Genomic DNA, 12,488 nt, shown 5'->3' on the forward strand with positions numbered 1-12,488 from the left:
TGATTTCCTATTAATTCTCCCATTACATATTTGATTAGAACTATGTGAGTATTACAGTGTGCCCTGGTCTTTGAATGTAACATAATTAGAGGAGATTAAGAGTTAAGGAGCATAGGCCGGCGCTTTGGCATAGCTATAGGTAAAGCCACCACCTGCAGTGCTGGCGTCCCAATGGGTGCTGGTTAGAGACCCAGCTGCTCCACTTCTGATCGAGCTCCCTGCTGTGTCTGGGAAAGCAGTGGAAGATGGCCCAAGTGCTTGGGCCCCTGCACCCATGTGAGAGACCAGAGGAGACTCCTGGTTCCTGTCTTCAGATCAGCCCAGTTCCTGCCACTGCAGCCGTTTGGGGAGTAACCCAGCGGATGGAAGACTCACACACACTCTCTCTCTCTCTCTGTAATTCTGCCTTAAAAATAAATAAATAAATAAATAAGCATTAAGGAACAGCAAATAGATACTCAAGAGGTAATTTTATCAATACAAACTAAATGTTTTTAAATGCCTCATCTTGACTTGAGCTGCCATAACAAAATACCATAGACTGGAAGGCTTGAACAATAGAAATTTATTCTCTCACAGTTTGGCGGTTGGAAGTCCAAGATGAGGACGACAGCACGGTCAGGTTGTAGGGAAGGGCTCTACTCCTGGTTTGCAGATGGTTATCTTTTTTGCTACGTTCTTTAATGATGGAGATCAAGATCTCTGGTGTCTCTTCTCATAAGGAACAACCCCACCTTCACAACCAAATTACCTCCCAAAACACCTCATCTCCAAACACTAACATTACGCTGAAGTCTGAAGTCCAAGTCTCATCTGAACACCATCTAAATTAGACGTGAGTATGACTCGAGGTACAATGCTTCCTGAGGCCAAATTCCTGTGCAGGTTAACCTGTGAAAGCAGACAAGTTACGTGCTTCCAAAACACAATGGTGGGACAGGTACGGGAGAGATATTTCTACCCCAGAAGGGAGACACAGGGAAGAAGGAAGGGGTGACACGTCAAGAAGTCCAAAATTAGCAGGGTAGCTTCCACTAGATCTTCAGGTCTGGTTCCACTCTCTGCTCTCTAGGCTCCTAGGGTGGCAGAATCCCCTCCACAGCGCCAGGCAGGGGTTTTGCTCTGAAGAGCGGCTCTGCCCACAGGACTTCAGGTGGAGGGCATCTTGCCGTTGAAACGATGGCAGTGGCCCTGATGATCTCCGAATTAGCTTTGGTCTTTTCTTGGAGAACTGTGCGTATTTGTAGCGGAGTAATTCTGTTATCCTGTCTTGTCAAACTGCGGCAATCTGAGAGTGTTTACTCCATCCCACCTCCAACCCCTTCACTGCAAGCTGGCTGTGCTTCAGCTACAGAACCCCAGCGGCACTTCAGGGGATAATCATCCAGGCAACCCCGTGCTGCTCTCTTCAGAAGTGCTTTCTCGTGTTCTGCAGTGTCCGTAGGCTGAGGACTCTCCACACCTTCAAGGTCTGATCACTTGCTTACTCAACAATTCCTTCTTCAATTCATCTCTCTCCTGTTGCATTTACTATATGCAATCTGGGAAAACAAGTTACTCCTTCAACATGCTGCTTCAGCATTGACTTGCCTAACTATCCAATTTCATCACTAGCAAGTTCTGTCTTCCACAGAACACTGGAACACAGTTCAGTCAAGTTTCTTGCCACTTTCTAACAAGGACTGCCTTTCCTCCAGCTTCCAATAACAGGTTCCTCACGTCCATCTGAGACTTTAAGAGACTTACCTCAACGTTTGCGTTTCTAGCTTGCACGTTATAACTCAGCCTCTACCTATTACCTGGTTAACCTGGTTAATGGAAGCCATTTCCACGCCCTTAGGTAGTCACAGCAGAACTGCCCACATTTTTGGTGCCAAGCTTGGACACCCATAACAAAATAACATGGACTAGATGCCTAACAACAGAAATTTATTTTCTCACAGTTCTGGAAGGCCCCACCTTCAGGGCCTGATTTCCTCCCAGAGGCCACATCTCCCAATTCCATCACACTGCAGTGTAGGGCTTCTGTATATGCATTTTGGGGACACAACATTTAGTTCACAATATTCCTATACATTTCTACCTGGACACTAACCTGAGAAAGAGAAAGCTGCAATCTATAGAAATAGAGAAAGAAAAGTCAGATTTAGAAAAGGCAAACAAAAGGAATTATCAAACATTTTTGTCACCAAATATGTTTGTTAATAAAACTTATTTTCTATTTTTAGGTTTACAAGTTGGCTTAAAAATATGTCTTTCTGTATATCGTGATTATAATAAAATTAGATATAAGCTTTCTACTCATCTTAAATCTACTCGATCTGCACATAATATTTATGTTTAAATTCTAAATTCCTCATCTCTTCTTACAGAAATTTCTTCTCACTTTTCTTTTTTTTCTTTTATTTATTTATTTATTTTGACAGGCAGAGTGGACAGTGAGAGAGACAGACAGAGAGAAAGGTCTTCCTTTGCCGTTGGTTCACCCTCCAATGGCCGACGTGGCCGGCGCACGGCACTGATCCGAAGCCAAGAGCCAGGTGCTTCTCCTGGTCTCCCACGGGGTGCAGGGCCCAAGCACCTGGGCCATCCTCCACTGCACTCCCTGGCCATAGCAGAGAGCTGGCCTGGAGGAGGGGCAACCGGGACAGAATCTGGTGCCCCGACTGGGACTAGAACCCGGTGTGCTGGCGCCGCAAGGCGGAGGATTAGCCTAGTGAGCCGCGGCGCCGGGCTCCTCTCACTTTTCACAGGTTTCAGTCAGACTATCTTAAAGATTCAAAGCTTCTTATTTAAAGTGAAACACAGAACTGACAATTGCTTATCTTAAAGAGGATTTTTTTGTTTACTATTCAGTAAAGTTTAACTTTAAATGTTTTATAGAAATTCACTTTCAGAGATCAGTCATTCTATGGTTTTCTCCTGATGATTTTTAATCCAGATTCATGTTTTTAATACTAAGGAGAGCTCTCTTATCGTGTATAGCTAAAAACAATGCAAACTGTAAAGTATCTGGTAGGCTTTTACCTGTGTGCAAGATCCACGGAAACAAAGAACAAAATGTAAAGAGGTCTCGTCAGCGGAGTGATTTCGTAAGTATCCTGAGTTTGGAAAGTCGCAGTCTCTGTGGCCGTGTTTACAATTAATGAATACTCTCCTATACATAATGTCAGCCATCCAAAGACAAATAATAGAACAGTGCCTCCTGTGCTGCCATACAGCGAGGTTATTCTATCCGGGAGCAGATACCACGTTCCAAGACCACACACTAACCCAGCAAGCACAGAGTGAAGCACTGTGTTGGCTATGTATTTTTTGCCTGGAATCAGAAATCTGACAGTCTCGGCACCAGCACAGCTTGTGAATTCATACTCATCTTCCTCTGCGATGATCCCTGTGGCTCGCATTCTCTCCACGGTCACGGCCTTGTTCCTGGCGTACAAACTCGTGAGCTGGATGATGAACGCGGTGAGCAGCATCAGCCCGCCTGAAAGTGCTGCTGCATAGTAGTCCTTCAGGACGCCCAGCTGGTACACCAGTGTCCCGATCCCACCCAAGACCCATGGCATCAGAAAAAGGATAATCTGATTGACGTATATGTACGGAGGTGCGCAGTAGCCTAAGTTGAGTCGCGCGCCTCCGAGGACGGTCTGCGGGAAGCGCTTCAGGAAGAAGTCCTGCTTGTAGTCGTTGAGCAGAGGCGCATCGGGACTCATGCTGCCCTCCGCCGCTCACTCGCAAGGTCGCATCCTCTTCTGTAACGCGGCGGGTGCTGCAAGAGAGAGAGTCACCGGGTGAGACTGTCCTTCCCAAGGCCCCGGGAGAAAACCTGCCGGTCCGCTACCACCTTAGTTCTCTCAAGGGCAGGATGTGTAACTTCACTTCTCAGGCTCCTCCCACTGCTGACACATTGTGCTCTAAGTTGCTTTAAGCAAAATATACATTAGTTTTTTTAAAAAACCGTTACTCTTTATTAATGTATTTATAACTTAACATCTGGTGTTAAATATTAACTCACAGTTTTAGATTCTGAGGTTAAGGAAAATTCAAAAGGCCAGTACTTTTAACTCAATCCTGCAGCGGTTTAACTGGTCATTCCCCAGTAAGTTTTATTGTTTTGTTCTTTAATTTTTCCCTCTCATGAGAGTCAGCAAACTTTTTCTATAAAGGCCAAAATAGTAAATATTTTAAATTTCATGAACCATACAGTTTCTGTTGAAATACCACAAAATCAGCCATAGACAATACAATAAATAAATGGATTTTTTTAAAAAAGATTTTATTTATTTATTTGAGAGGTAGAGTTACAGACAGTGAGAGGGAGAGACTGAGAGAAAGGTCTTCCGTCAGCTGGTTCACTCCCCAAATGGCCGCAATGGCTGGAGCTGCACCAAGTCTCCCACATGGGTGCAGGGGCCCAAGGACTTGGGCCATCTTCTACTGCTTTCCCAGGCCATAGCAGAGAGCTGGACTGGAAGAGGAGCAGCTGGGTCTAGAACCGGCGCCCATATGGGACGCCAGCGTCTCAGGTGGTGGCTTTACTTGTTACACCACAACACTGGCCCTAAATAAAAGGATACTGAGTAGGTGTGTTAAATCAAAATTTCACTGTACATATCCACCCAAATAGACTGTGGGCCAGGCTCTGCCTGACAGTCACAGTTTGCCAACCCCCACTGTATAAAATAAGAATATTCTCTATAATCCCAAAATTCAATTGGAAATAGAAGTGGAAAAGAGAAATATTAAGAGTGTCATTCATAGCCGGCGCCGCGGCTCACTAGGCTAATCCTCCGCCTAGCGGCGCCGGCACACCGGGTTCTAGTCCTGGTTGGGGCGCCGGATTCTGTCCCGGTTGCCCCTCTTCCAGGCCAGCTCTCTGCTGTGGCCAGGGAGTGCAGTGGAGGATGGCCCAGGTGCTTGGGCCCTGCACCCCATGGGAGACCAGGAAAAGCACCTGGCTCCTGGCTCCTGCCATTGGATCAGCGCGGTGCGCCGGCCGCAGCGCGCCGGCCGCGACGGCCATTGGAGGGTGAACCAACGGCAAAGGAAGACCTTTCTCTCTGTCTCTCTCACTGTCCACTCTGCCTGTCAAAAAAAAAAAAAAAAAAAAAAGTGTCATTCAAACCACTTGATAATTATGGTAAATATAACATTTTCCATCAATTTAAAAAGTCAATCCTATTCAAATAAGTAGCATTTCAATAAAAGTTCACACGGACACTGGCAGCTCAACATGTATTTAGAAAAACAATGAACAGGAACTTAAGACTAAGTTAAATGCCGAAGTTGATGACTCTTATTATTAGATATGTTACCATGGGCAAGTCACCTAGTAATTTACCTTTTAGTCCCTGTTATCAGTTTCCAGAATCACCAGAACTGGGGAAACAGGAAATAATAAGGGAAACTGTACAGGCTTCGGTCTAAATTATTTTCATGTCAGGGCCACAATAATGTAAGTATCAAATAACATGGCTCTTGTCAGCCCAACTCTTCCTTATACTCAGCAGCTTATTCTGAAAAACAGCTGTTGACACAACATGAGCTAGAAAAATTACCTCAGCGAACTGCTTGTTTGCTAGAAGAGAAAAGCGAAGTTTAAGCCATCTCCAAATAGTCTTTCGGTCAGGTCTCAGCCTGCAGAGAGCAGTGGGCATCCTGGAAGGTTCTGGGGTCACTGTGTAGAAGCAGCACAGGTACTTGGCCTAGCAGTCAGGACGCCTGCATCTGGTCTCAGAGGGGCCTGAGTCCCAGCTCTGGCTCCCGATTCCAGCTTTCTGCTAATGCAGAGCCTGGGAGGCAACAGGGCTTGTTCAAAGTAGCTGGGATCCTGCCACCCATGCAGACTTACTGGATCCCAGCCCTGGTGAAGGCATTTGGAGAGTAAACCAGTGGATGGAGAGGGAGAAGGAGAGAGAGGAGGAGAGAGAGAACTAGACCTTGGCGCCACCTCCCCTCATTGTTAAACTGTTAGGAAGTTCTTTAACTGTAAATATTTCTCTTCTGTGCACAGCTCTTCCTTACATGAAAGCCCTACAAGAACCCAGGCAACATTCTAAAGTTATAAATGTTTATTCCCTGTTTTAACACACTTGGAAAATACCTTCGTTTATGTTTATTATGGAATAAGCAATGTTACTTATTGATAGCACTGTTGGCTTAGGGAAGATTCTGCCTAAAGCAATTGTATCCCAAAGACACACAGGAACAGGATAAACGTGAGGGAGAAATACAGCTGGGTTTCTCCTGTGGAGATGGAAATGGCTAAAGAATCATTTTTTTACACAAACAAGTATGCCTTTTAAAATTTATGTATGTATGTATGTATATATTTTTTGACAGGCAGAGTGGACAGTGAGAGAGAGAGAGAGAGACAGGGAGAAAGGTCTTCCTTTGCCATTGGTTCACCCCCCCAAATGGCCGCTGCGGCCGGCGCACTGTGCTGAGCCGAAGCCAGGAACCAGGTGCCTCCTCCTGGTCTCCCATGCAGGTGCAGGGCCCAAGCACTTGGGCCATCCTTCACTGTTTTCCCGGGCCACAGCAGAGAGCTGGACTGGAAGAGGAGCAACCGGGACAGAATCCGGCACCCCGACCGGGACTAGAACCCAGCGTGCCGGCACCACAGGCGGAGGATTAGCCTATTGAGCCGCAGTGCCGGCCTGTATGTATGTATTTTTAGAGACAGAGAGCTCCCACCTGCTCATTCACTCCCTAAAAGTCTGTAAGAATGTGGAGTGGACCAGGCCAAAGTTAGGAGCCTTGAACTCAACTGGAGAACTCTGATGTGGGTGACAGGGACTGAACTACTTTCGTCATCTCCTGCTGCCTTCCTGGGTACACAAGTGTCATCAGGAGCTGGAAACGCAGCACAGCTGGGATGTGGGCATCTCACGTGCCATCTCAACCATTAGGCCAAACGCCTGCCTCTGGAGAATTTTAGTTGTCAGAAGTCCAATTTTGGCCGGCGCCACGGCTCACTTGGCTAACCCTTCACCTGCGGTGCCGGCACCCCGGGTTCTAGTCCCAGTTGGGGTGCCAGATTCTGTCCCAGTTACTCCTCTTCCAGGCCAGCTCTCTGCTGTGGCCCGGGAGGGCAGTGGAGGATGGCGCGGTGCAGGCCGTAGCAGCCATTTGGGGTTGAACCAACGGCAAAGGAAGACCTTTCTCACTGTCTCTCTCTCTCACTGTCCACTCTGCCTGTCCAAAAAAAAAAAAAAAAAAAAAAAGTCCAATTTTAATTTGCTTCCTGCCCTATACTACATTTAAAAATGTTTTCTTTTCTTTTTATTTGAGCGGCAGAGAGAGAGAGTTCCCATGTGCTGGTTCACCTCCCAAGTGTCTGCAATGGCTGAGGCTGAGCTGAGGCTGAAGCCAGGGGCTGGAAACTGAATCCAGGGGTCGCATGTGTGTGGCAGGAAGCTATTTACTTGAGCCATCACCACTTCCTCCCAGGGTCTGCATCAGCGGGAAGCTGGAGTCTGGACCGGAGCCAGGCATCAAACCTAGGCATTACAAGATGTAAGATGCAGGTACCTTAACCACTAGGTCAAACATCACCCCCAATCCTACACTCTGATCTCCTGCATCATCAGGAAAGGAGGGTCTAGTTCACAGTGAAGAAGGGCAGAGGTAGAAAAGCAGGGATAAAAGGCAAAAAAAAAAAAAAAAGGGCAGGAACAACTGAGTGAGAGCAGGCCAAGCACGAAGAGAACATAAGTTTCCTTAAGAATCATCAGAGCCTGGCAGTGCCGCTCAGCAGGTTAAGCCACAGCCTGCAGTGAGAATCCCATATGGGCGCCAGTTCATGTCCTGGCTGCTCCACTTCTCATCCAGCTCTCTGCTAACGTGCCTGGGAAAGCAGCGGAAGATGGCCCAAGGAGACCTGGAAGAAGCTCCTAGCTCCTGGCTTCAGCTTGGCACAGCCCTGGCCATTCAGTCATTTGGGTAGAGAACCACTGAGTGGAAGATTTCTCTCTCTCTCTCCTTTTCTCTCTCTGTAACTCTTTCAAATAAATAATGAATTAACACACAAACAAAAACATCCTCAGAAACATGAGAGAGGTAAGTGGGATGGTGACTTTGAGTTATTTTAATGGGATATATGTTTTTAAAAAGTTTGAAGGATTCAGGATTTGTCCTATAGAATATTTCTTGAAAAGGAATCTATGGCTAAAGAAGTTTGAGAATTAGTCTTTTTTTTGTTAAGACTTCTTTTATGTATTTGAAAGACAGAGTTACAGAGAGGAGGTCTTCCATCCACTGGTTCACTCCCCAGATGGCTGCAACGGCTGGAACTGTGCCGATCCGAAGGCAGGAGCCAGGAGCTTCATCCAGGTCTCCCACACAGGTGCAGGGGCCCAATGACTTGGGCCATCTTCTACTGCCTTTCCAGGCCATAGCAGAGAGCTAGATCAGAAGAGGAGCAGCCAGGACTCGAACTGGCGCCCAAATGGGATGCCGGTGCTTCAGGCCAGGGCTTTAACCCGTTGGGCTACCGTGTCAGCCCCAAGAGAATTAGTCATCTTAAAAGAGTCAGACTAGAAATCAGCAAATTAAGACTTTGAACATCCTTAAAATTAACAAAACAGGGGAGCCCAGTGCTGTGGCATAGCGGATAAGGCCACTGCCTGCAGTGCTGGCATCCTTTATGGGCTCCGGTTCGAGTCCCAGCTGCTCCACTTCTGATCCAGCTCTCTGAATGTTTTTTGAGGAACTTCCAAATTGTTCTCCATAGTGGCCGCACCATTTTGTATTCCCATGGTACGAGTCAGGGTTCTAATTCCTCCACATCCTCATCAATCCTTGTCCTCTTGTTTGATAACAGCTGTTGGAACAAGTGTGAGGTAATGCTGGGTCACACACGGCTGAGCATTTCTGTACTGCGGCTCTTGCTCTTTCACTACTTGCTATCTTCTAATGCATCCATTCCAATTTATCATAGCGCACATTTTAACTTCTAAGAGCTGCTGAATCTCTGAATATTACTTTTTAATAGAATCTTTCATGAATCTTGTCTATTTTTCTGCGAATATTCATTACATGCATACGTTTGTATTGTGTAAATAAACGCTATTTTATCTTTGTGTGGACTGTCTCTTCATGTTGCTTTTTTACTATCAGACTGTTCATTTTCTATTAGTATAGAAGAACTTCATCGGTAGACGAAGCATCTCTCTGGGGCTGGCATTGTGCCGTAGTACATATAGCATTGCCTGCAATGCCGGCACACCACATGGGCACGTTCATGTTCTGCCTGCTCCACTTCCAATCCAGCTCCCTGCTGATGTGCCTGGGAAGGCAGCGGAAGATGGCCCAAGCGCTCGGGCCCCCACACTCATGTGCAGGACTTGGAAGAAGCTCCAGGCTTCAGCCCGGCTCAGCCTGACTACTGTGCAGCCATTGCGGAGTGAACCAGCAGATGGAAGAACTCTCTCTCTCTCTGCCTTACAAATGAGTAAAAAAAGGAGAAGGGGGAGGGGGAGGGGGAGGAGGAGAAGAGGAGGGAGGGGAGGGGAAGGGGAAGGAGGAAGACAGACAACAAGCACTGGCGAGCTCATGAAAAATTAAAACCCTCCATCACATCTAATATGAATATAAAATGGTGCAGTCCCTTTGGTAAACAGCCACAATTCCTCAAGAGACTAAACACGGGTACTACACTGATATGGGCAGGTGGGCTGCTAGCAGAGGAACTGAGGTTTGACAGCACTGCACTGCCGCAGGCCAGCCCTCCCAACAGCACAGCAGCCTTGCCTGGTCCACGTCATAGCCCCACCTGCACCACCCAAGCCCCCTTTCTGTGCACTTCCCAAACCTGCCTTCCATGCACCAGTCCCAGCCCTCTCCCCCTTCCCTGCAGTGCAAACCCCAAGTTTCACAATGTTGCAAATTTAAGAATGGGGGGAGGTGCCATGATGCAGAGGGTTAAAGCCCTGGCCTGAAGTGCCTGCATCCCATATAGGCGCGCATCCTAGTCCCTGCTGCTCCTCTTCCAATCCAGCTCTCTGGTGTGGCCTGGGAAAGCAGTAGAAGATGGCCCAAGTCCTTGGGCCCCTGCACCCACGTGGGAGACCCAGATGAAGCTCCTGGCTTTGGATAGGCACATCTCTGGCCGTTGCAGCCATTTGGGGAGTGAACCAGCAGATGGAAGACCTCTCTCTATCTCTACCTCTCACTGTCTGTAACTCTACCACTCAAATAAATAAAATATTAAAAGAAATTAGCATCAGCTATAACAATCCAAAATGGCTGCAGACAGTGACTCTCCCATGACATTTATATCATTAAATTATTATAATAATAAAATTACTAGGGTCAGTTTTTTTACTCTCACCGTGCCCCTAACACCATGACACTTCTGAGATTTCCAAAACAGGGCACAGAAATGGGCAGTACTCAGGTGCTGCACCAAACTCTGCTCCCTTTGAATGATCAATCAAGCCGCAGCCAGACACCACCCCCTATGCCTCGCAATACCATAACAAGATAGCCCGCACCTTTCCCTTTTCTTTAAGTAAATCCTGCTTTCCTGTACACCTCGTTTCCTCCTCGACTTCTTTCATGCATGGAGACAAGAACCCGGACCGAGCCTAGCCAAGGACCACCCCCATGACAATATAACCCAGCAATTCTACTCCTAGGTAAGCACACAGGTTAATGAAACCATGTTCACACAAAAACTTGGCACATAAACATTCACAGCAGAAATATTGCCTGCCCAAATTAGAAACAATGCAACTGTTCATCAACAGCTGAATGGATAAAATGTGAGGCATCACCTAATGGAGTGTGATTAGGCGGTCAGTGATGAAGCAGACAGGCTGCGGCATGCATGAACCCCCAAACACTATGGCTACCTGTTACACGCCAGTCTCAAGGGGTCGCATTCTGCAAGATGCACAGGAAACACCTCTACAGAGACAGAAAATACACTGCTGGTTGCTGGGGGCGTGGGGGGTGGGTCTCCATTTCCAGGGCCAACTGTCAACTCCAGTGGAGATCATGGGAACTGCTTGGGGTGGGGGGCGTTGAGGGCTTGAAAGGTGTGCGGTTTCTTTTAGGGGCAACAACACAACGTTTCTAAAACCGATTGCTTTCGGCTGCACAATTCTGTGACTATTCTAAAGACCAGTGCCATATACACTTCCAGTGGGTAAATCTCACGGAATGTGAATTATATCTCAATAAAGCTCTCGGGAAAAGGTTCCCTTACCTGGCATCTTCTGCAGCAATGAATGATGACTAGGCAGCGCCTTAACTAGAAAATACAGGGGCCGCCAACAGGTGTCCCAAGCAGTCAGAGGACTCAAACAGCAACATCCGACCCGAAGGCTGGGACAGAGTTTGGGGATCCGGCTTGGGGGGCGGTGGCTATTTAAGCGCAAGGCGGCCCTGGCCTCACTGAAGGAAATTTGCCCAGTTCCTGGGGGGAGCGGGTGGTCGCGCGGCCAAGCCTCCGTCAAGGCTCCATTTCGCAGGGGCCACAGGAACAAACGCTACAGCTCAACAGGCTAAGCAGCCGCGCAGTCCTCACACCTAAAGGTTCCACACCACACGAAAACAGCTCCGAGACCATCGCGGCCGCCCACAGGCCAGGAAACCCAGCCGGCGCGCGACCAACTCACCCGGGCCCCCGGCCTGCGTCTCCATGGCTAACGTCAACGCCGGCCGGCGCCGCTCGCGGCGCGGCGTCACGCACGCGCCCGCCTAGGGCCCCGCCCACACCTGCGCGCGCTCCCGACGGGGCTTCACGCCGGCCGGGCGAGGCAGGGCAGGCGGGGTGCAGCGCCCCACCCGGCCCCGCTCCGCTGTAAGAGTCTCGCGGGTCCTTCGACCGCGTCTTGGGTGTGGGCGCGAAACCACGGCCGGACCTTTCACCCGGACACGCCCCTACGCCAGAGCGTCGTTGCCATGGTGATGTGACGTAGTGACGTAGTTCCGTAAGGCGCGCCGCCGCCATTTTGCCAGCCCCGGAAGTGTGGGTGCCCCGCGACCCGCTATCTTGATGTCTGCGCTCTGGCGGCCACGGCCTGTCACCGCGTTTCAAATGAATGCTGCATTCGTCCTATTCGGTTGGAAGATGTGCGACTGTGTACAACCTCGCTTTATTGCGCTCCACTTTGTGTCGCTTCACAAATAATTGTATTTTATTAGAAATGGAAAGTTGTGGCAACACAGCGTCGAGCGAGCCTGTCGGCACCATTTTCCCAACAACTTGTGCTGTGTTGTCTGTGTCGCGGTTTGCTAACTCGCGATATTTCAGCTTTTTTCCTTATTGTCCTTTTTTATGGCGAGGTGTGATTAGTGGGCCCTTCTGTGGTGATTGGGGATGGCACGGATTGCGCCTGGGTCCGTCCGTGAACTTAATCTGTACATGCGTGTGTTCTGACTGTCCCTGACACACAGCGGTGTGGGAAGTAGGTCTGTTAATAACTAGCTTCGAAAAAGTGTTTTAAATCAAAAGCTGGAAATGGTTACTTAGTGAG

General features: G+C 48.3%; 1 protein-coding gene across 49 annotated transcripts in view; it reads right to left on the reverse strand.

Moving 5' to 3' along the window:
• The window catches only part of PCNX4 (pecanex 4), a 45,014-nt gene extending 33,037 nt beyond the window's left edge, over positions 1–11,977 (reverse strand). For 10 of the 49 annotated variants that reach the window (XR_016226780.1, XR_016226775.1, XR_016226773.1 and 7 more), the window contains exons 1-2: positions 11,216–11,881; positions 3,028–3,772 (exon numbers count right to left, since the gene is read on the reverse strand). Coding sequence is in view for 38 of the 49 variants with exons in the window: in XM_070065088.2 (XP_069921189.2) it covers positions 3,028–3,716 (689 nt within the window). In the remaining 11 variants the exon portion in view is untranslated. Of the gene's footprint in view, positions 1–2,095; positions 2,118–3,027; positions 3,773–5,561; positions 5,867–10,859; positions 10,915–11,215 lie in introns of those variants that run through there. The other 39 variants (XR_016226779.1, XR_016226774.1, XM_070065089.2 and 36 more) reach the window with 20 other exon arrangements.
• Positions 11,978–12,488: the final 511 nt, after the last annotated feature.

Source organism: Oryctolagus cuniculus, chromosome 20 (genome assembly GCF_051225735.1).
Source record: "Oryctolagus cuniculus isolate XC-2025 breed Fujian yellow rabbit chromosome 20, ASM5122573v1, whole genome shotgun sequence".
NCBI lineage: Eukaryota > Metazoa > Chordata > Mammalia > Lagomorpha > Leporidae > Oryctolagus > Oryctolagus cuniculus.